Genomic DNA, 25,443 nt, shown 5'->3' with positions numbered 1-25,443 from the left:
GTGAAAACCACACTTCTAAACCTTGTTTTCCACACAGTGTTTTGTTTCTACACAATATTCATCTGATACAAGGTTTATATTTATAGTGGAAAGCATCCCTCAAAAAATGGAACAAAATCAGGCCCAAAAATACGATCTGTTTTTTGTGTATCAGCGCAAAATCGTGCTCTGATTTTTCCAGCTCCTGCCCCAATTTTTCAAATCGGGCTCCGATTTTGACAGCTTCCCAACCTTCAATTTTGAGTCACTTTCAACATTTCTCCACCTTGACTCTAAATTAGTGATGATGTCAGTTTAACCATCATCACCTTGCTGCTCTCTCCAACCTTCATCTATGCTTCAATGAAGTTAATCAAGTCCAAGCAATGCTTGAACCTTGATCTCGGTATTGATTTGGTGAACATGTCTGCTGGATTTTCTTCCGATGCCACTTTCTCAACCATGATCTCCTTTGTCTCAATCATGTCTCTAACAAAGTGCAAACGAATGTCAATGTGCTTTGTTCTTTCATGATATACCTGATGATTTGCCAAATGAATGGCACTTTGGCTATCACAATGTATCTTCACACACCCTTGACTAATCCCCATTTCTCTAATCATACCTTTCAACCATATGGCTTCCTTGACCCCTTCAACAAGGGCTATGTACTCTGCTTGATTGTTGAAAGAGCTACAACCGATTGTTGATTTGCCTTCCAAGTTACTGCTGTACCGAACAATGTAAGCACAAATCCTGATAGAGATTTTCTAGTGTCTACATTACCTGCATAGTCTGCATCCACATATCCCTCCAAAACATCCCTTCCTGGTTGTGACCTTGTATACTTCAGACCACCTTTCAAAGTCCCATTCAAATATCTCAGAACCCACTTCAAAGCTTGCCAGTGCACTTGACCCGGATTTGCCATAAACCGACTTGTCACACTTATTGCATAGGATAAGTCTGGTCTACTACAAACCAGACCATACATGATGCTTCCAACCCCACTTGCATAGGGACTACCCTCCATCTTGTTGTTCTCTTCATCGGATTGAGGACACTGCTTTATTGACAACTTTTTGTGATGACCAAGAGGTGTGCCAACGACCTTTGAATCTTTCATTCTGAAACGCTCCACCACTTACCTCAAGTATCCTTGCTAAGATAAAAACAGCTCACCTTTGTTACGGTCCCTCATGATATCCATACCAAGTATCCTCTTTGCATTATCAAGATCCTTCATCTCAAATTCATCATTCAATCTTTCCTTGAGCTTCTGAATCTCTTGAATGTCAGAACTTGCCATAAGAATATCATCTATGTAAAGGAGAAGGTAGAGAATGACTTTCTCATTCCTTCTCATCATGTACACACAACTATCATAGTTGCTTCTCATCAAATCGACGATACCACTGCCTTGGACTTTGCTTCAACCCATACAAAGATTTCTTCAACAGACATACTTTTGAATTATCTTCTACGAAACCTTCTGGTTGTTGCATTTAGATAGTTTCTTCCAACTCTCCACGTAGAAATGTGGTCTTCACATCCATATGTTCTAACTCAAGATCATACATGTTAACAATCGCCATAAGTACCCTTATAGAACAATGTTTTACCACCGGTGAAAATATTTCATTGTAATCAATCCCTTCTGTAACGCCCTAATTATATTAAAGCAATAAAACATGTGAATATAGCAAATATTCAAGAATTAGACGCTACATCTCAAACTAAACAACAGCTTGCATGCATAGATATAAATCCCAACAATCGCAGCGGACATAAAATCATACATCTCCATATCAAATCCATACATATACCATGGTCAATACATCATCATAAGAAAATTCTCCATCCTCAGCAAAACAGTACACCTCAAATAAATAAAATAAGTCCAACATAACCAAAAGACACTGACTCGACCTAATCAGAACCATAGACTATAACTCCAAAATGATAGCGGAGACTAACTCCAGCTATCCAAGCACTCACCGCAAGCAGACTACTCCTGCACAGTGTCTACCCATCCATACAGACAGGTAGGCGGTCAAAACCACTGGAGGTTAGCATTACATTAATCATAATCAACATAAACAACTAGGCATGATATAAATCAATTCAATTCCCAATAATTAACATAAGCAGTTAACCTCCATATATTCAATCACAATCACAATTACAAATATCGCACATATATGTATTCAACATACAATCATCACCAACATACTTCATACAACGGCAATAAGCAAGACTCATGTTAACATGACATGCACCTAGACTCGACACATACATGCATGTGGTACCAAACTCCTCCAAGGTCGTCACCTTATGATGCCAACAGAACATCATTATCAACGGCTATAATCAACGGCAATATGGATATAACATCCGACACGACATATGATGCATGAACATATGACTCAATCCACTATGCATATGTTCACAACAATTCAACGGCTATAAACAACGGCTATAAACAACGACTATAAACAACGACTATATCCACATTTAACTTTATCATAAAATTCAACAACTCAATTCAATACAACATATGATAACAACATCATATTCATCACTTAGCAATCATCCATACATCTTCTTACAATTATATCAAACTATCCATAAAGAATTTATAAGGCAATCGGCTCTTAAAACCATTTTCATCAAAGTTCGTCTCTAATTTTCACCATTTTAAAATAATTGAAGCTTTTGAATCAAAACCAAGTAAACAAGATTCAATGCCTCAACTAAGTATGCCTCTAGGCCACATGTGGGTGCAGTAGAGGATACCTTGGCGTTTCACCGGCCAAACACGACGAATTCATGAAAATCACAAAGTTCGTCTCACCGAACACTTTTCAAGAAATTTTCCATTTTCTAAGCAAAACAAGTTAGACCCAACACATCACAGTTTGAAAACCATAATTGAACTTATAGAACCCAAGTTTGAAAGTAGGAAACAATCCATAAGGTTTGGGTCGACTTAAAAGTGGTTATGCGGAGTTTTCGTAAAATTTCTCTAAGACATCCTTAGAGTGTTTTCCTCATAACTTAAAATCCAAGAATCATTTTCAAGTCAAACCCAAGCCATTGGAAAGATAACAAGATTATCTAAAACTTTCATGTTTACACCAAAGGCCAATTCAAAGCAGAAATGGGTGAAAAATAGCGAAATATGAAGGATCTGGTTCATAAAAATCGTCTCACGATTTTAGAAATCGCGGCTCGTTTTTATGTCCAGGATTACTGAACATTCTGCCATCAAAAATCGCGGCATGGCTACAAAAATCGCGGCACGTTTTTGACAGTATCAGGTCCAGACTCAGCTTTTCAAAAAGTGCGTTTTTCACCAATTCGCGCGTAAAATTCAAACCGTTAACCCGTTTTCAATGCCGTTTTCGCCTACGCGCTCTTGACCCTTAGCTCTATCTTAATCTATAGAAAAATTCAAGTTTCAACCACCCCAAATCATTTTCCAAAACCTCACATAAACACTTATTTGCAAAAACGCTTAAACGTCGATATTTCACACGAAAAACTCGTTTTCTCCCAAACGACTCGACTAACACAACCACAACATGAAAACAGAAATTCTACCAAGTCCAATTCATCCAACAATATCAAAAACACAGTCAACAACCTCATATTTCAAAAGTTCATTTTGGTCCTTCACATGAACAACTTAGCACAAACTTCTCCAATTCAAACAACAACTTCCCAAAATGGAATATTCATAGTATAAATCAACAACATCAACATATCTCATCACAATTCACCAATTCAAGATACCCAATGCATCAATCCATCAACAACACATGTTAAAACAACAACAACATTTGAACATGAATTCATCATCAATCTAACAACCACAACATTATTCATCATCAATTTCATACCAAAAACCCATCATGTTCGTATATACCCATTTCATACAAATTCAACAACGACAACACAATTATCATTCAACTCATGTACATAATCATGTCATCAAAATTAAGCATGAATTTCTACCTCTAAAATCAAATTAACCACTTAACCACAATTATGCAAAGGATTAGGGTAGAAAATTAAACTACTAGATTATGATTAAAGCCTAACCCCCTTACCTTAATTCTTCAAAATCAAGACTAAGGCTTCACTTTAGCTCCCAAAGCTTGAATCTCTAGCTCCCTCTAGCCTCCTCTAGATCTCCTCTTCAAACCCTTATCTTCTCTCTATCTTTATCTCTTCTCAAATGTGCAAATGTTGGTAAAACCCTATTCCACTACCAACACTAGTGTTTAAATAGACTTTACTTAATTGGGCTCAACTCACAATGCCTTAATGGGTCTAACCCATTTCTATTCTAACCCACAATGTTACTTCTCACTTAACGGTAAACATGTAATACTAACGGTCAATTACCGGTAATAACATAATTACTACACTCTCTCTAGTAACTTAGTAAAAGAACACTAATCTCACTAAGCACTAAAAATAATCTTCAACAAATTACAAAATTACCCCTACTCATAAAATGACCAAAATACCCCTAAGTCCAAAATGTCAAAATGACTAAAATACCCTTCTAACACCGAATTCTACAATTCCCAACCAAAAATATACACAGAGGCAAATAATCACATATGAGCACATATAACACACATAAATAAATTAAATAAATAATAACATAATCTAATCGAAAAATCGGGCTGTTACACCTTCCACCTGAGTAAAACCCTTTGCTACAAGTCTTGTTATATACCTTGGTGCTTCGACCCCTGGTATACCTTCTTTCTTCTTAAACACCCACTTGCTTCCCACTACCCTTTGATTCTTAGGTAATGAAACAAGTTTCCAAGTCTGGTTCTTTTCCAATGAAAGTATTTCCTCATTCATTGCATTCAGCCAGTCCTTGCTTTCGTTGCTTTCTAATGCTTCCCTGAAGTTCTTTGGTTCTGAGTCTTGCAATTCTTCAGCTGCATTCAAAGCATAACAAATAAGGTCAGCATAACCTTATCTTTCAGGTGGATTAATTTGTCTCCTTGCCCTAGCTCTTGCTAGCTGATAGTCAGGATTAATTATTTCTTGGCCTTCACTCTCATCAGGTACTGGAATCTGATCCTCCCCTTCCCTTTCATCAGTGGTAGGCTCCACCTCAAACTGAATTTTTTGTACCCCCGTTTCTGAGTTTGTTTCCAGGTCTTTGCACTTCATCCCCATGCGGGTCTCATCAAAAGTAACATCCCTTCTTATAATAAATTTTGATCCTCCAGGTTCCATCTTCCACAGTTTGTAACCTTTCACACCTTCAGGATAACCAATGAAAATACACTTCACAGCTCTAGCATCAAATTTGTCCTGTCTGACATGAGCAAATGCTAAAGCTCCGAAAACTTTCAAATTAGAGTAGTCTGTCGGTCTCCCACTCCAAACCTTCATAGGTGTCTTGAGATCTATCCATGTTGATGGACATCTGTTAATCAAATATGTTGCAGTACTAACAGCTTCTCCCCATAAACTCTTGGACAATCCAGCTCCCAACATCATACACCTCACACGCTCCAACAAGGTCCTATTCATTCTTTCAGCCATACCATTTTGTTGAGGTGTGTATGCCACGGTTCTATGCCTCTTTATACCTTTTTTCCTGCAAAACTCATTAAACTGCTCTGAAACAAACTCCAAACCATTGTCAGTTCTTAACACTTTCAGTTTAGTTCCAATCTGATTTTCTACAAGTGTATGACATTCTTTAAATTTTTCAAAAGCGTCACTTTTATTCTTCAGAATGTAAACCCATACCCTTCTAGAATAATCATCAATAATAGACATGAAATATGAACCTCCCCCATGAGTTTTAACTGATGCTGGACCCCAAAGATCCGAATGAACATACTCAAAAGGTCTACTAGATTTATGCACACCCACCCCCAAACTTCACCTTGTGTTGTTTGCCTAATGTGCAGTTATCATAGAAATCTAGTTTGTTCAATTTTTCATTCCCTAGCAAACCTTGTTTAACTAGCTCAACCAAACCCCTCTCACTGACATAACCTAACCTCAAATGCCACAATTTAGTTATGTCCAAAGTGTCTACACTAGCAACCGATGCATGAGCTATAATAGTGGAACCTTCTAAAATATATAAACCATGTATTTTAGACCCTTTAGCTATAACTAATGCAACATGAGAAATTCTCGTCATACCACGTTCAATTCTAGTACAATATCCTAGACCATCGAACATGCTTATAGATATTAAATTTCTCTTAAGTTCAGGAATATACCTCACATCCTTCAAAAGGAAATCATGGTCATCAAACATTTTGAGACGGATAGTACCCATACCTTAAATTTTGCAAGCCTTATTATTACCAAAGGTGAACAACTCCACCTTCTTTCAGCTCAAAAGTTTCAGAGTACTCCTTTCTCGGACAGATGTGATAACAGCACCCAGAGTCCAAGACCCGGCCCTTTTCAGGTTCCCAACTTGTCACAGTTAGTGCTCCAGCACTCTCTTAACCTTCCTCTTCACTTGCAATCTGAACCGATGGATTACCACTTCCATTGCCCTTTCTCTCCGGACAATCCTTCTTGAAGTGACTTGCATTGTGACAAATAAAACATTTGTTCTGTGTTTTATTACCACCACCCTTCGACTTAGACTTTGACCTGGAATTCTTGCCTTTCCCATTTCCTCTGTTTTGACTTCTCCCCCTTGAGACATTCAAGCCTTCTCCACTATCATCAACTTTCAACTCTTTGAACTTGGTTGACTCTTTGGTTCTCAAAGTTGCTTGAACTTCCTCCAAAGTGATAGTGCCTTCTTTGCCATAAAGCATTGTATCCTTGAAATTCTCAAAGGACCTAGGTAAAGCACACAGTAGGTGTAAGGCTTTATCCTCATCTTCCAGATTTACATCTATGTTCGCCAAATCATCAATAATCTTATTGAATTCCGTCAGTTGCTCCATTATAGGTTTTGACTCCACCATTCGATAAAAGTAGAGTTGTTGTTTCAGACATTGTCTATGTGCCAAGGAATTGGTCATGTACAATGAATCAAGTTTATTCCACATAGACACAGCAGTAGTCTCCCTTGCTACCTCTCTCAACACCTTATCCCCAAGACACAGAACGATAGTACTGGCCGCTTTATCATTCATCTCAGTCTTCTCAGCAGGTGTCAGATGCACAGACATTTGTGCTTATTCCTTCAATGCTTCAACACACTTTTGTTGAATTAAAATTGCCCTCATCTTTACCTTCCACAACCCGAAGTCGTTACTACCAGTAAACTTCTCAATGTCCCACTTCGAACCCATGATACCTGGTTATTGATTTGACCTTTGCCCCAAGGTGGGCGACAATTGTTGTGAATTCGTTGTGAAAACCACACCAATAATAAACTTGATGCGTGGAGCAAATTAATATCAAGTAATCAAATCAAGCGGGTGACAAAAATAATTCAAACAAAAATAAACAGCAAGAGATAAAGGAAGAAGGAGAACACAAGAATATGTTTACCCAGTTCGGTCTAATGATGACCTACTCTGGGGGGAGAGCAGCTCTCTGTTCCACTATAATGATATGAGTTTCTTTACAAAGAGATATTGAGTTACAAGAATCAGTCTTCAAACCTAATTCTACCTAAGTCCCAATCTCTTCCCGTGACCAAGAGACTCGATCCTAATAGTGTTTTGTTCAAGGTGAATCAAAACAATCACAACCCTAGTGTTTGTTGCCATGAGAAATTCTCTATAAACTCTAGTTTGTATGTTGGCTTCTAAACCCTGTTTTCTACACAGTGTTTTTGTTTCTACACAATATTCATCTGATACAAGGTTTATATTTATAGTGGAAAGCATCCCTAAAAAAATGGAACAAAATCAGGCCCAAAAATACGATCTGTTTTTTCTGTATCGGCGCAAAATCGTGCTCCGATTTTGCCAGATTGTGCTCCGATTTTTTACGAATGGAAAGTGTCAATTCTGGTCCAAAAATCGTGCTCCGATTTTTCAAATCGGGCTCCGATTTTGACAGCTTCCCAACCTTCAATTTTGAGTCACTTTCAACACGTTTGGTGTCCAACACGCGACGGTGTCGTGTTCGTGAATGTGTTTATTCACAAAAGTTATGTCCAACATGTGACAGGGTCATGTCTGTGTCAATTATAGAACCTGTTTGTAACACAGATTCCCTACTATTTCTTTTGGCAGTCATAAAATAGGTAACAGTATTTTCAGCTCTTAGCTCTACACCCCAAGTGCTTCACTTCAAACATTCATGTTCATTTAAATTAAATACTATTATATCCTAAGCACCCATCTGCTCCACGCCTGCATTCTCCTTTGTTTAAATACTAATATATATCCTATTGTTCATATTAATTTTTCACCATGAACCACCTTTTGAGATGGTGGACCATAAAAGTCACCACTAACTCCAGTAATCAAATACTTACATTCAGCCGAAAGTTTCTCTTTATTAAAATGTTTAATGTTTAATCAAAGTACGTGCCCCCTGAAGCTAAGTTCATAAATTAGAGTTGTTCCATTTCACCATTTGGACATCAAATCTGCACCAACAGTAACTGCAAACAAGCATTACAGTGAATATAGCAAGAACTAACTCAGTTACATCACATGGATTCTGTGTATATGAATCCCGCTGAACCGGTTGAAGCTCGCATCAAAAGCCTTCTTTCTCTTATGACTTTGAAAGAGAAGATTGGTCAGATGACCCAAATTGAACGTTCTGTTACTACTCCTTCTGCCTTAAAAGACTTCACCATTGGTACTCTATCATATCTACATTTTTTCTTCTAATTCCTTTTACTATCATATCTTCGTAACTTGTCTCTAATTATTTTCTCCTTGTCTTTTTTAACTTAGGGAGTGTGTACTGTGCTCCACCAAAAAATGCAACTTCTGAGAAGGAAGTGTCATCTGATTGGGCTGATATGGTAGACGAGTTTCAGAAGTTGGCCCTTGAATCGCGGTTAGGCATACCAATCATCTATGGGACCGATGCTGTTCATGGTAATAATAATGTCTATGGTACGACCATATTTCCTCACAATGTTGCCCTCGGAGCTACAAGGTTGGTGGTGTTCCTTTTGTTTTGTTTTACTTTCTTAATACTCTTAAGTTGAATCTCTATGTCCAAGGTTTTAACTAAGTAATAGTCAAAGTCACGTCATGTGTGTTAATATTGCAAAAATCGTGGTCAGATACGACTGATACAGTCACAATGGTGGTTGTGTTGCCGTTGCGAAGAAAGACATAAGAAATTATGATGCCGTGGTCACGTTTTCGGTTGCAACCTGTCTTTTAAAACACTGCTCTAAATATTATGTCAAATCCTTCCACGAACTTTGAAGGACAAAGTAAGTAATTTGGTAAAAGCAAAAAAAAAAAAAAAAATTGGTGGTTAGACATACTGATGTTTGAAGTTAATCCTTGAAGAATAAATTTATGAATTTGCTGTAGAAAACAATTTATTATGAGAACCGAAATTTTCAAAACGTAATCTTTTAACTTGAACAGGAAATATCTATTTAGACATTTTCAAATCGTCGGAATGAGAACTTGAGGAGTCTTCTGCATTTTCTCCCGTATACTGAACTGTCTAGAGCTTTTTGTCATAATAATATGTTCAATACTAGAGAACTTCAAGTTATATGCTTGACAAGTAAATTTGGTTTGTACTTTATGTTGAGAAATAATTTTGTTATCTTTTAAAAGCTTTGATTCTACATTTGTGGTGTGCATGTAGAGATGCAGATTTAGTTCAAAGAATTGGAGCTGCAACATCACTTGAACTTAGAGCAAGTGGAACTCACTTTACTTGTGCTCCTTGTGTTGCTGTAAGGCATCATAATCAACTTCTGAATTTGCTATGCTGATTAACTACATCTTTCTGTTAATAATTTTTTCTTATTATATTGTGCATAAGTGCTAAAGCTTGCTTGATAGAAAATTGTTGAGAGAACCACATTGAATATGTTATGGCCTAAAAAATGTTTAGAAGTGAGAAACATCCCATGCCTTACAAACCGATATTGTAAGGTTGAGTTAGGACCAAACCAAAATTTAAGATAATATTAAGAGTTCATTCGTATCGACACTTGGATTATGCTCCAGATTTTCAATCCTAGGCATCTCTAGGTATATAAATAACACTAGGTTTATAGTAATGCTCACTCACCTCATTCGCAAAAAGGGATGTACAATCTTTCTATGGGACTTCAACTTTAAAGCTTAAAATTTCCTGGATGATTATGTTATGTGTTTTGTTAGGATTCTTTGAGGCAACAAGAGAAAAAAGAGAATTATTTGTCCCCGGAGTTTGTACACAAGGGAGATTACTCTTTTCAAAATAGGTAAATCAGTCACAAGTCTAAACTGAATCATAAAAGATGCATAGAACTGATCCCATTCTTCTATTTATAGAGAATTGAGATTAGCGAAAACAAAATAACTACCTAAACAGGAAACAACTAAAACAGAAAACAACAGTGATAACGGTCTGTATAAGGCTTACCCTAAAGTAAATTACAACATTAATCTCTATTTGTGTTTGACACCTTTCTAATATAAACCTTTAAATTCTTCTATGAGAGATCCTGCCTAACATATTGTGTTTCTTTTTTATTTAATTTACGCATCCTAAATTCTCTGCTTAGCAAATAGATAAACAGAAGATATAGAACTTACAACTTGCATATGTAAATGGACAGGTCTGCAAAGATCCCAGATGGGGAAGATGCTATGAGAGTTACAGCGAAGACACTGAAATTGTCCGAAACATGACTTCTTATGTTTCAGGTTTGCAAGGCCAACCTCCAGAATATCATCCAAGGGGCTACCCATTTGTGGCTGGGAGGTAGGCAGACAGGAGGACATTATTTTCTTCCACCGTTTTAAAAAAATCAATACTTAGTATCCATGCATACATCTTTGTCGAAATCACTTTCATACTTCTAATTAGTACTTCAGGAACAAGGCTATTGCTTGTGCCAAACATTTTGTTGGAGATGGAGGCACAGAAAAAGGTGTAAATGAGGGGAATACTGTATTATCATATCAAGACTTGGAGAGGATCCACATGACTCCTTATGTGGATTGCATAGATCAGGGAGTTTCAAGCATTATGATCTCATATTCCAGCTGGAATGGAGTCAAACTCCATGGTCACCATTTTCTGATTAATGATATTTTGAAAGAAAAGCTAGGCTTCAAGGTATATTTTCTTTGGAAATTAATCTTTGTTGATGGCTAAAATTGTCAAATTTGTTTGTCAATGATATTCATTTGTTGTTTAAGAATAAAGGTTAAAATCTAATAATGCTCCACTGTAGGGTTTTGTGATTTCTGACTGGGAGGGAATTGATGAATTATGTCAACCTTATGGTTCAGATTATCGTTATTGCATTTCCACTGCCATTAATGCTGGAATCGACATGGTAGAAAATTTCAAATCCCATAATATTTTCTCATAGATTGCTTGATTTCATTTTAAATTTATATATTCGTGAACATATGCAGGTGATGGTTCCTTTAAGATATGAAAAATTCATGGAAGAGTTGATGTCTTTAGTTCAATCAGGGGAAGTACCAATATCCAGGATTGATGATGCTGTTGAGAGGATTTTAAGAGTGAAGTTTATCGCTGAACTTTTTGAATTTCCTTTAACTGACAGATCGTTGCTGGATATTGTTGGTTGCAAGGTAAGTGAAGTTTAGCTGGTTGAGACTAATATGCTTAAATATCTTTCGAAGATTATAAATTTAGATTTAGATTGAAATTTAAATATATTTAAGATTTAAGATAAGATATTATTATGATTTATGATAAATTTGTTGACAATTTATAGTTTTTATCATCTAGTACTCACTGTAAATGGTAGTTCTGTTTCTTTATCAAATTGTGTTGTTTTTGGAATTTGAAAATACCTTGAAAAAATTACCATCGAAGAGATTATCAGGTTGAGTCACTACAAATTCGTTACCGTTAAGACGTTTCGCGACATTGTCGAAAGTTGTGTACGACAGACTATCACCACGCAGTCTTCAAGATAAAACGGATTAGTTCACTGTTACGATTTACTATGCACTATATAAAATTGTTCGATAATTACACCCTCAAATAAAGCTATTATCTCGAAACCAAAAGGGACAGAAGAATAAATAAGAAAAGAAAAACTCATTAACACAAGCCAAATGGAGAAGGGAAGAAAAAGGAACTATAGAGAGAATAGTTTACAATTGATATGTGAGAAACTTGAGGAACAAGGATAACTCGGATCATATCAAGTAACGAAAACGACTTAGTAAAACTTGGGGAGCAAGTTGGAGTGCTTTAATAATTAATTTAACAATGTTGAGTAATAAAAAAACATATTATTTAGTTCAAGCTCGACGCCTAAGAAATATGTTCCGTTCACAAAAACACAATAGAAAAACTTACTTTGTGCTAATATATTTTTCATGAATATTTTTCATAACAAACACACAATAGAAATAGAAAAAACTTACTTTTGTGCTAATATTACTTTTGTGCTAATATATTTTAGGCTTAAACGCACTTTTCACCCCCTAACATTGCATAAGTTGCAATTTTGGCCCCCTATTAAAAAAAATAGCAAAAGTTACCCCCCATGTCTACCCCCTTTTGCAAAAAGCCAATTTTGACTTGGTCAAGCCTACATGGCACGCCACATGTGTTTTTTTAAATTAAAAATTAAATAAAAAAGCCAAATATATATAAATAAAATTAAATATATCAAAAAGCAAAAAAAAAAAAAAAAAGAAAGAGCACGTGAATCAAGATTCTGGAAAAAAGGGTAAACCATCTTCATCTTCAACCTCTTGATTTTCATAAAATCATTCAATTAAAAACCAAACTCAAAACTAATCTCCATATTCAACAGTTTCCCCTTTTCTTTACTTTATCTCTCAAACAATAACAACAACAACAACCCTTTTTTTCTTTCTCACTAACAACAACAACACTCCTGGATACTGATAACAGTTTCCCCTTTTGAATCAGCATATATATATATATATATATATATATATATATATATATATATATATATATATATATATATATATGGGGTTTGCTAGGATACACCCACTAGATTTTATTAAGGTGTGTTTTAGCAAAAATATAACTAAAAAGTTGTTAAATACACCTTAAGGTGAATGTTGCTAAAACACACCTTCTAAAAAATAAGTGGGTGTATGTTAGCAACTCCTATAGGCATTTGCTAGGATACACCCACTTATTTTTTAGAAGGTGTGTTTTAGCAAGTTATAACTAAAAAGTAGTTAAATACACCTTAAGGTGTAACTTGCTAAAACACTCCCACATAAAAACTAGTGGGTGTGTTCTAGCAAATCCCATATATATATATATATATATATATATATATATATATATATATATATATATATATATATATATAAGAAAAGCCACGCACAAGAAGTACTAAAATGGCTAGCTGTTACAATCAAAAAACACCCCTGGATACTGATAATAGCGCAGCAGGCAAAGGTGATAGCAGGAAAAGAAAAAGCCAGCATGACAGGAGGAAAACAAAACCAGTAAACCGAAAAAACCAGCAATGTGCAAACCCCCATAACACTGGACAGCAATAATAAAAACCTGCTACAAACAGCTTAAGGAACCTAAACAAAAAACCTTAAGAAAACTAACAACCATCTCACTCTCTGTTCTTCTCATCTTATTTTCCATGTCCATGTGATTTCTAATTGAACCTTCTTTCTTCATTATTGTTGTTAGTTTTCGTAACAACCAAGTCACTAGAGTTGTCTTTGATTGGATTGTCATTACACATACTTCTCAGTTTCTCCTTTTTATGGATTTGAGAATTTTGTTTGGGTTTTAAATTTGGGGATTTAGGTTTTAGATCTAGTTTTTTAGATCTAGGGGCTTGGATATCAATGTATTTAGTGTTATATATGTTTTAATCATGGAACTGGATGATGGTATTTTGATGTTAGTGTTGTTGATGGTGATACACAACTATGCTGTTGATGATGGTGCGATGGTTGTGTTGTTGTTGATGATGAACATGAACTTTTTTTTTCCAGAGGGATGAACATGAACTTGTTATTAAAATTTTGTTATTTATTATTTTTTATTATTTTAATTCTACAAATACACTTGTGGCATTTACATTTATTTTAAATTAAAAAAATAGACAACTGGCGATTTTTTAACTGATGTGGCGTGCCATGTAAGCTTGACCAAGTCAAAATTGACGTTATGCAAAAGGGGGTAGACATGGGTGTCACTTTTGCCATTTTTTTTAATAGGGGGCCAAAATTGCAACTTATGCAAAGTTAGGGGGTGAAAAGTGTTGACCAAGTCAAAATTGACGTTTTGCAAAAGGGGGTAGACATGGGGGGTCACTTTTGCCATTTTTTTTAATAGGGGGCCAAAATTGCAACTTATGCAAAGTTAGGGGGTGAAAAGTGCGTTTAGCCTATCCTATATTTTAAGTGCGTTTAGCCTATTTGTGCTAATGATGATGATTTATTATGCAAAGTTAGGGGGTGAAAAGTGCGTTTAGCCTATCCTATATTTTAAGTGCGTTTAGCCTATTTGTGCTAATGATAATGATTTAACTTACTTACTAGCCTATATTAGCCTATTTGTGCTAATGATAACGATTTAACTTACTTACTAGCCTATATTATGATTTAACTTACTTTTGTGCTAATAGCCTAATTAATATATTTTATTTAACTTACTATATTTTATTTAACTTACTTTTGTGCTAATCTTTTGAATTTGTGCTAATGATAACGATTTAACTTACTTACTAGCCTATATTATGATTTAACTTACTTTTGTGCGTAATAGCCTAATTAATATATTTTATGCTAATCTTTATGCTAATCTTTTGAATTTGTGCGAATTTGTGCTAATGATAACGATTTAACTTACTTACTAGCCTATATTTAATGATAACGATTTAACTTACTTACTAGCCTATATTATGATTTAACTTACTTTTGTGCTAATAGCCTAATTAATATATTTTATTTAACTAACTTACTTTTGTGCTAATCTTTACTTTTGTGCTAATCTTTTGTGCTAATATATATTTCATTTCATTCATTTTTTTTCATTTTTCATGATTTCTTTTTTCTTTCATGAATTTTCATTTCATTCATTCATATTATATTCCCAATGTTTTATTTAACTTACTTTTGTGCTAAGCTATTATTTAACTTACTTTTGTGCTAATCTTTTGAATTTGTGCTAATGATAACGATTTAACTTACTTACTAGCCTATATTTAATGATAACGATTTAACTTACTTACTAGCCTATATTATGATTTAACTTACTTTTGTGCGTAATAGCCTAATGATAACGATTTAACTTACTTACTAGCCTATATTATGATTTAACTTACTTTTGTGCGTAATAGCCTAATTAATATATTTTATGCTAATCTTTTGAATTTGTGCGAATTTGTGCTAATGATAACGATTTAACTTACTTACTAGCCTATATTTAATGATAACGATTTAACTTACTTACTAGCCTATATTATGATTTAACTTACTTTTGTGCTAATAGCCTAATAAATATATTTTATTTAACTTACTTACTTTTGTGCTAATCTTTACTTTTGTGCTAATCTTTTGTGCTAATATATATTTCATTTCATTCATTTTTTTTCATTTTTCATGATTTCTTTTTTCTTTCATGAATTTTCATTTCATTCATTCATATTATATTCCCAATGTTTTATTTAACTTACTTTTGTGCTAAGCTATTATTTAACTTACTTTTGTGCTAATCTTTTGAATTTGTGCTAATGATAACGATTTAACTTACTTACTAGCCTATATTTAATGATAACGATTTAACTTACTTACTAGCCTATATTATGATTTAACTTACTTTTGTGCGTAATAGCCTAATGATAACGATTTAACTTACTTACTAGCCTATATTATGATTTAACTTACTTTTGTGCGTAATAGCCTAATTAATATATTTTATGCTAATCTTTATGCTAATCTTTTGAATTTGTGCGAATTTGTGCTAATGATAACGATTTAACTTACTTACTAGCCTATATTTAATGATAACGATTTAACTTACTTACTAGCCTATATTTATGATTTAACTTACTTTTGTGCTAATAGCCTAATTAATATATTTTATTTAACTTACTTACTTTTGTGCTAATCTTTTGTGCTAATATATATTTCATTTCATTCATTTTTTTTCATTTTTCATGATTTCTTTTTTCTTTCATGAATTTTCATTTCATTCATTCATATTATATTCCTAATGTTTTATTTAACTTACTTTTGTACTAAGCTATTATTTAACTTACTTTTGTGCTAATCTTTTGAATTTGTGCTAATGATAACGATTTAACTTACTTACTAGCCTATATTTAATGATAACGATTTAACTTACTTACTAGCCTATATTATGATTTAACTTACTTTTGTGCGTAATAGCCTAATGATAACGATTTAACTTACTTACTAGCCTATATTATGATTTAACTTACTTTTGTGCGTAATAGCCTAATTAATATATTTTATGCTAATCTTTATGCTAATCTTTTGAATTTGTGCGAATTTGTGCTAATGATAACGATTTAACTTACTTACTAGCCTATATTTAATGATAACGATTTAACTTACTTACTAGCCTATATTATGATTTAACTTACTTTTGTGCTAATAGCCTAATTAATATATTTTATTTAACTTACTTACTTTTGTGCTAATCTTTACTTTTGTGCTAATCTTTTGTGCTAATATATATTTCATTTCATTCATTTTTTTTCATTTTTCATGATTTCTTTTTTCTTTCATGAATTTTCATTTCATTCATTCATATTATATTCCCAATGTTTTATTTAACTTACTTTTGTGCTAAGCTATTATTTAACTTACTTTTGTGCTAATCTTTTGAATTTGTGCTAATGATAACGATTTAACTTACTTACTAGCCTATATTTAATGATAACGATTTAACTTACTTACTAGCCTATATTATGATTTAACTTACTTTTGTGCGTAATAGCCTAATGATAACGATTTAACTTACTTACTAACCTATATTATGATTTAACTTACTTTTGTGCGTAATAGCCTAATTAATATATTTTCTGCTAATCTTTATGCTAATCTTTTGAATTTGTGCTAATGATAACGATTTAACTTACTTACTAGCCTATATTTAATGATAACGATTTAACTTACTTACTAGCCTATATTATGATTTAACTTACTTTTGTGCTAATAGCCTAATATTAATTAATATATTTTATTTAACTTACTTACTTTTGTGCTAATCTTTACTTTTGTGCTAATCTTTTGTGCTAATATATATTTCATTTCATTCATTTTTTTTCATTTTTCATGATTTCTTTTTTCTTTCATGAATTTTCATTTCATTCATTCATATTAGGGTTAATTATGTTTCTAGTCCTTATAAAATAGCGACCTTGTAAGTTTAGTCCCTACTTAATTTTAATAGCATATTTAGTCCCTATAAAAAAAATTTACTTATAATTTTAGTCCCTGCTAAAACAAAGTTTGATTAATTATCCTTAAACTCTTAAATTTTTGAACGATTTTTTTGAGACAAGATTAAAACACTATGAAAGGTTCGTTTACTAAAATTTAGAATTTTCTGACATGAAATGATTTAAATATGAATTTTTTAAAACGACAAAAGTTAAAGATAAAAAGTAATGAAATCTGGATGTAGAAATCAAATTTTGCAATAATTTTTTGCGGACGAACTTTTAGTAATGTTCTAAACATGTCTGCAAAAAATTGTTCAAAAATTTAAAAGTTTAAGCATAAATTAAACAAATTTGAATTGAGTAGGGACTAATACTCAGTGCAGAAAAACAAAATGAGGGACTAAAAATGCTATTAAAATTAAGTAGGGACTAAACTTACAAGGTCGCTATTTTATAGGGACTAGAAACATAATTAACCCTTCATATTATATTCCCAATGTTTTATTTAACTTACCAATGTTTTATTTAACTTACTTTTGTGCTAATCTTCTTTTGTGCTAAGCTAATATATTTTATTTTATTTTAATTTTATTTTATCACATGAAAGAAAAAAGAAATCATGAAAAATGAAAAAATAAATTAAAATAAATTTTTTATAGATACAATGTATGTGATCTATCCGATGTGGGGTATTTTTACAATTCACATAACACTAACATTTTTTTATGGGCACACAACACTAACACTAGTTATGCTTCTATCCAATATGTGGGACTTGGTGTTTAGTTTTCCAACTTTCAATTGCCACACTTGTGTTCTAACAAATTGTTTTGACAGATACATAGAGATCTAGCACGTGAAGCAGTTCGAAAGTCATTGGTTCTGTTGAAAAACGGAAAGGATCCTAGTAAACCTTTTATTCCATTGGACAGGCATGCCAAGAGAATCCTTGTTGCTGGAACTCATGCTAATGATATCGGGTATCAATGTGGAGGATGGACATTTACCAAGTATGGATCTAGTGGCCAGATCACAATTGGTTAGCCTCTTTTTTGTTTCTTTTTGTTTGTTGAGATGCTTTGTTTCATTTCTTATGTTATGCAGTTGTCAATTATTCATTAATCTATGGAGATCGAGTTCACATCAACGATTGCGTGAGCACAAAAAACCTATCCGTATAACCAAAATAAAAAACTGAAATTTATTTTAGTGTTTCTTCATTTTCTTATTATTGTGTTCTTACAACTTCAGGCACAACTATCTTGGATGCTGTTAAGGAAGCTGTTGGACATGAAACTGAAGTTATATATGAGCAGTGTCCATCAACAGAATTCATTGAATGTAATGAATTTTGTTTTGCCATTGTTGCTATTGGTGAAGCCCCCTATGCTGAGTGTGGAGGTGACAATACAGAACTTGTAATCCCATTTAATGGAGCTGGAATTGTAGACATAGTTGCTGATAAAATCCCTACACTTGTGATTCTGATATCTGGAAGACCTTTGGTCTTGGAACAAAGTTTGTTGGGAAAGGTAGAAGCTCTTGTTGCGGCATGGTTGCCAGGTAGTGAAGGAAATGGAATCACAGATGTTATCTTTGGGGATCATGACTTTAAGGGTAAACTACCAATGACTTGGTTTAAAAGAGTTGAACAGCTTGATCAACCTAGTGAGGGAGTGAATTCATGTGATGACCCCTTATTCCCTCTTGGTTATGGGCTAGCTTATAATAAGGACAATTCACATGATTAAGTACTTCACTTACCAATGAGTCAATGACTTGCTTAAGAATTTAATAGAAGGAGATTGTGAACAATTCATGCATGTAAGGTACAACTGGGTGCCCTTTTACAATTTGTATGTCCATGACATTTGCTTTCACGAAATTTGTTCAAATTGAATAAAGTTGTATGCATTATGCATTAGATTGGCTTATTATATATCCCATCCCATGTCATATATGATATTTCAAACTTGTGAATTTCACCATTTCATCCATGACAAACCTTTTAATCTATGAAGTCCAAATATTTTAAAATAGAAAAAGTGTCGGTCTCGTATTCATGTTTGACACTGATACTCTTCTTTGGATACTAATTTTCCTAAATCATTCATGACAAACCTTTCAATCTACAAATTCGTTATCATTAAGAAGTTTCACAACATTGTCCAAAGTTGTGGAAGACAGGCTATCAACTACGACATTTCCAAGATAAAACGGTTTAGTTCACTGTTACGATTTACTATGCACTATATAAAATCGTTTGATAATTACACCCCACCCTCAAATAAAGCTATTACGGTAACAAAACAAAAAATAAATTACGGCCACTCAAATATGATATGTATATTACTCGAAACCAAAAGGGATAGAAGAATACAGAAGAAAAGAAAATCACAGTAATACATGCCAAAAGGAAAAAGGGAAGAAAAAGGATCCATAGAGAGAATAATTTACAACTGGTATGTGAGAAGCTTGAGGAACAAGGATAACTCATATCATATCAAGTAACGAAAACGACTTAGTAAAACTTGTGGAGCAAGTTGGAGTGCATTAATTAATTTAACAATTTTAATTAATTCAACCACGACGTCTCCAAGATAAAACGATTTAGTTCACCGTTACGATTTACTATGCACTATATAAAATTGTTCGATAATTACACCCACCCTCAAATAAAGCTATTACGGTAACAAAACAAAAAATAAATTACGGCCACTCAAATACGATATGTATACTACTCGAAACCAAAAGGGATAGAAGAATACAAAAGAAAAGAAAATCTCAGTAACACAAGCCAAAGGGAAAAGGGAAGAAAAAGGATCATAGAGAGAATAGTTTCCAACAAATATGTGAGAAACTTGAGAAACAAGGATAACTCAGGTCATAACAAGTAACGAAAACGACTTAGTAAAACTTGTGGAGCAAGTTGGAGTGCATTAATTAATTTAACAATTTTGGGTAAAAAATATATATAAATATATATATATTATATATATATATATAATATATATTATATTATTATATTACGGTAGCCAGGGGAATTTAGTATATATATAATATATATTATATTATTATATTACGGTAGCCAGGGGAATTTAGCTAAGCCAGAAAAGTCCATCAGAGTTACCGTTATTGTTTATAGATTTACATAAGGACTCCTCCATTCATCACAAATTGATACTCCAACAGGCTCAATCATAGGAGTCCCTCTCCATCTATATAAACACGATCAATATATGTGATTTATCCAATGTGGGTTATTTTTACAATTCACACGACACTAACACTAGTTCTGCCAATCTGTGGGAATTCGTTTTAGTTTTCCAACTTTCAATTGCCACACTTGTGTTCTAACAAATTGTTTTGACATATACATAGAGATCTAGCACGTGAAGGCAGTTCGAAAGTCATTGGTTCTATTGAAAAACGGAAAGGATTTCTTGTAAACCTTTCATTCCATTCAATAAGAACGCCAAGAGAATCCTTGTTGCTGGAACTCATGCTGATAATATCGGGTATCAATGTGGACTGGAGGATGGACGTTTACTAAGTATGGATCTAGTGGCCAGATCACAATTGGTTAGCCTTTTTTTTTGTATCTTTTTGTTTTTTGAGAAGCTTTGTTTCATTTCTAATGTTATGCATTTATCAATTATCAATTATCAATTATTCATTAATCTTGATGCTGCATGCGCGGAAAACAAAACCTATCCATACGAACAATAAAAAACAGAAGATAACATCAAAACAATTTTCATCAACGGCATTGCTGACCTTTTCAATTGTTATCTTAACATTTCTTCATTTTCTGAATATCGTGCTCTTAAAATTAGTTACATATTGATAATCCAAAAAAAATATCGGTACACATTGTTTTAGTTGTCCATAGGGATTCCTAACCAATAACCACCATTTTTAAAAATCAATACTTTTGATTTTGATTAATAATGGGTAAGCTCCGTACATATAGAATCACAAGGACTATGATACTTTTGGACTAATGTGTACACAGTAGTATTATAAGAATATATTACCTATTTAATCACTCTTTGAATCCTTTTTTATTACAATATAATCACTTTTGAACCTCATTCTAATAAAATAATTAACAATCGGTCTAGAAGGAATATTCTCTTTCAGATTCGCTTAGAAAAGAAGATCTCATGTATTCTCAATGATTAATTAACAAACAAAAATTTGAATATGACTTTTTTTGCTTGCAATATACAAGAATAGGATTTGAAGTACATGTCCATATCAAATTATGCTTTCTCAAATAATATTTGCTTTGAATAATACCAGTAACAGTATCTTTTACTCAAACTATGCCTTGCTAGTTTTAAATTTCAAAGTGCATGCATTAAGTTGAAATTCCATGATAAACTTCACTAGAAATCAATTATTATTGAACATCATAATCACCCAAAAATCAACACTAGGGACTTATTGGCATTGCGGCTTTTTCCTCTCATAAAGTTTTATTTGTTACATAAAAACAAATTTGTACCTTCCTATAACTTGATATGCCAAGAATTAACCAAAATTTTAACATATGTTTCTGAGTGGACTTTTGGTCTGGCCCAAGCCAAATATTACCTCTTCCGACTATATAAGTCTTATATCATCGTCATATGACTCATTCTCAGCTTCTCACCTGCCTGAACCATTATAGTAACTTGAGCGTTGAAGTGTGTGCAGGTACACTCTCTTCATTATACGCCATCAACGCGCTCTCCCCTCAATCCACCATAACAGTGAGATTCTATGTCTTTCTTGCGTAATCATTGAGTTCATTCATAACATAAGATATTCACATAGACCTTGGGAAAAATCAGACACTCTAAGCAATATTGAGTTTAAGAATTCACTACAATGATCCTTTATGCATGTGAATAATGTTGTGATGAATGTTGCATTTGGAAAACCATGTTATGTGGATAAGAAGACTCATGAACAAGACCTTTTTGAAGATTTTGGTCTTGCATTTTAACCTCATAGGAGTTAAAACCATGAGGATCCATGAAAACTTGCTCATGAGCTGGATTGAAAGCCATAGCATTTTGTTGATCATTCCTCCAACGAAAATTTGTTGCAGTCGAAGTTTGTTGGTGCTGCTGCTGGTGTGAAAATAACATAGAATTCTGTGGTGAAGTGGATCTATTGCTGGTGTCTTCTGAAGAACAAGTTCCAATTTTTTCTGAGAGATTAACCGTTGTTATGTCATGTATGCTTGCTCTCCTCTTGTCTTTTCCTCCTGAAAGTTGTCTTATGAAATACTTTTGAGCATGGCTTGCTACTTGAGTTGGTGTTCTTGTGATGACGAAATTGCGCGAAATATTTCTCCAATCACCTTTGCCATACTTCTTTAGGCCTAGTAGAAATAATCTGCAGGAAATATACTCTAACTTAATATGATATTCGAGGATTTTGACCTAACTCGACCTTACAACTTGTAAGGTAAGGATTGTCTAAATTTTATAAGCTTTACTTAGACTTATCACTAGCCTAGGTGAAAGCTAAAAAACCTTATTACAACCTGAAAAATGAAAATATCCAACCCTAAATTACCTTTGTAAATTCGATCCTTTATTCCTATACTTTCTTAAGCTCACAATGTTTCAAACATACATACATTCTTCTATATCTATCCAACACTAGAAGCTCAACTGGTTTGCGCTACTCGTTAAAGGTTTAGAATTTAAACCCTAGTAAAGGAAAAAATACTAACATAACAACTAATATACTATTATTTTTCTTTCTAAAACAATAACAACAATAATAACAAAACAAATACAAAAAGTAAAAAATTTACTTGTGTTCCTCTTCAGTCCATGGCACTCCTTTCTTCCTTTCCTGCTCAGGAGCTCTAACTAAAGAAGATCTCTTTCCACTTCCTCTGAATTCATCGTAACTCGAACTATTCACCCAATCTAAGGTAAAAGGTGAAGTAGGAGTGTTATAACCAGGAACTGGAATCAACCCAGCTTCTATATTACAAACATCATCTTCTAATTCCTTATATTGTCTCATCACATCACCGACCGTCTTTCCTGGTATCATTTCAGCTACTTTATGCCATCGATCCGGCGTATCTTTATCATGAACTGCAAGAGCATTTTCAAATATTTTGTTCTCTTCTGGAGTCCATTGTGTGGTCATGCTATCTTCCATACACCAATTGGAGTTTTGTGTGTATGATGCAGGAGGGAGAACTTCCATTTCCCACTTCATCTTATCAAGTTTTCACAAGATCAAACTATGGTTCTAAGCCCAAAAATTCAATGAAAACTCTAAAATTTGAATAGGGAAACGGAGGAAAACAGAACAAAACAGAGGAAAACAGAGGAAGATAAAGCAGAGAAGGAAAAAAAATGAGAGCAAAGGTAGAGGTTTTACCACAAGAATTTTTTGAAAGGAATCAGAATACACTTTTTTTATGAGTGAGAAAATTCATCACTCATAACTCATAAAGAATCTAGAAAAGACCCACTTGATCAAAAAAATGAGAGAAAATTCTCCAAATTTAAAGAAGATTATTATCTCTTATCTAATTGGTCTTAGAAGAAAATACTTAAAACCCTTTTAAGATCTAAAATCAATTAACTTCAATTGAGAAAAATAGCAATAACCCAAAAAATAAATTGCTTATAATTTTAAGTATAGCAACAAAAAAAATGATTTTTTTTAGTGAGAAAATAGGTTTTTTTTTCTTTCTGCAGCTTAACTTGAAAACTTAGCCCAATTTGGAAAGCAGTTGAGAAGGAAGAAAGGGATAAGGCAAACACAATGAATGTGAAAACCAATTAGAAAACAGCAGAGAGAGTCAATAATTTATGTAGCAGAAAAGCAAGGTTCCAAAAAAAACTGTTATTTTTCCTTTTTTATACCTTAGCAACAAAAAAAGAAACAAACAATAAAAATAAAAATACCAACTCAGCACACAAAAAAAAAAAAAAAAGGTAAGATCTTCAAATAGAAATGAGCCAATAAAATGAAAGTAAGTACTCCCTCCGTCCCGGAATAACTGACCTATTTTCTAAAAAAAAGTGTCCCAAAATAACTGATTCATTTCAATTTTCAATACAACTTTCATCATTCCCAATACAATATAACACTAAATAATACTACTTTTATCATTCCCAATACAATATATTCCACTTTCCCCTTTATTTATACACTTTTCTTAATCTGTGTGAAAAACCAAAGTAAGTCAATTAAACTGGGACGGAGGGAGTAGTAGTTTTGAAGAAATGAAATTTGGTAGTAACAAAGAGGAGCTATCAATAAATAAATGAAAGTGATGAAGGTGGTGATGTATGATTGGATATGATGTGTATGTGGGCACACCTTACAATTATAACAAAAGTTCTATTAATTAAATAATAGACAGTCTCGGTTCTGTGCATTTTTTGCAAAAATATATCATAGAATAATTTAACTATATAGTTTTGCTTATGTGACTTGCAATGGTTTATTTATTCAATTCATTTGATTATTTTGATTGAATTTGTTTTATTATACTTTTTTTTCCCTCATTTTTTTGGTTGTTGGAGATGTCAACAAGAAACAAACGAGGATTGGCAGCTCATCATGAATGATGGAAGCTCACCTGCTACGCACTAATAGATGGAAAATGATATCTAGAAAAATAGTATCAAGAATTTTTCAAGACACAGTTGACAAATTTTAATTGGATGATTTATTTGTCCACTTCCTATTTTTTAGCCACACCTCCTTGAATTGTGGCAAATAGTGCATTGTGATTGACTACTCTTTATTCTTGAAGAATTCTTGATGTTATTTTTCTAGAGATATAGCATTGCTCCTAATAGATTCACCTTAGTGTATGTGTTGATTTCTCTTTTAGCGTCCAAGCATGTTGAGCCAAAGTTTTGATTTCATTTTAAAGAGCTGCTGCAAAAAAATTAAAG

The 25,443-nt window shown here is 33.3% G+C and overlaps 2 protein-coding genes across 3 annotated transcripts; one reads left to right on the top strand and one right to left on the bottom strand.

Annotated features, from left to right (window-relative positions):
- Positions 1 to 8,534: 8,534 nt before the first annotated feature.
- LOC146923113 (uncharacterized) lies at positions 8,535 to 19,443 on the top strand. Of its 2 annotated transcripts, none has more exons than XM_085715842.1 (9): positions 8,535 to 8,763; positions 8,862 to 9,069; positions 9,753 to 9,835; positions 10,709 to 10,854; positions 10,968 to 11,211; positions 11,330 to 11,434; positions 11,517 to 11,699; positions 18,347 to 18,548; positions 18,761 to 19,443. In XM_085715842.1, the coding sequence occupies exons 2-9, from the start codon at positions 8,988 to 8,990 to the stop codon at positions 19,258 to 19,260; spliced, it is 1,545 nt and encodes a 514-aa protein (XP_085571968.1). In that variant the 5' UTR covers positions 8,535 to 8,763; positions 8,862 to 8,987; the 3' UTR covers positions 19,261 to 19,443. The 2 variants fall into 2 exon arrangements, with proteins under 2 accessions (XP_085571968.1, XP_085571967.1); XM_085715841.1 differs by having other exon boundaries at positions 9,745 to 9,835.
- A 2,453-nt stretch (positions 19,444 to 21,896) lies between these two features.
- Positions 21,897 to 24,771, bottom strand: LOC146923112 (transcription factor DIVARICATA-like). Its single transcript, XM_085715840.1, has 2 exons — positions 23,325 to 24,771; positions 21,897 to 22,897 (listed from the first exon to the last, which is right to left on the bottom strand). The coding sequence occupies exons 1-2, from the start codon at positions 23,741 to 23,743 to the stop codon at positions 22,393 to 22,395; spliced, it is 924 nt and encodes a 307-aa protein (XP_085571966.1). The 5' UTR covers positions 23,744 to 24,771; the 3' UTR covers positions 21,897 to 22,392.
- Between the last annotated feature and the right edge of the window lie 672 nt (positions 24,772 to 25,443).

This window comes from Medicago sativa, chromosome 5 (assembly GCF_051527215.1).
Source record: "Medicago sativa cultivar Bolivia chromosome 5, Bolivia_mono, whole genome shotgun sequence".
Lineage (NCBI taxonomy): Eukaryota > Viridiplantae > Streptophyta > Magnoliopsida > Fabales > Fabaceae > Medicago > Medicago sativa.
This window is presented reverse-complemented; position numbering and strand designations above follow the sequence as displayed.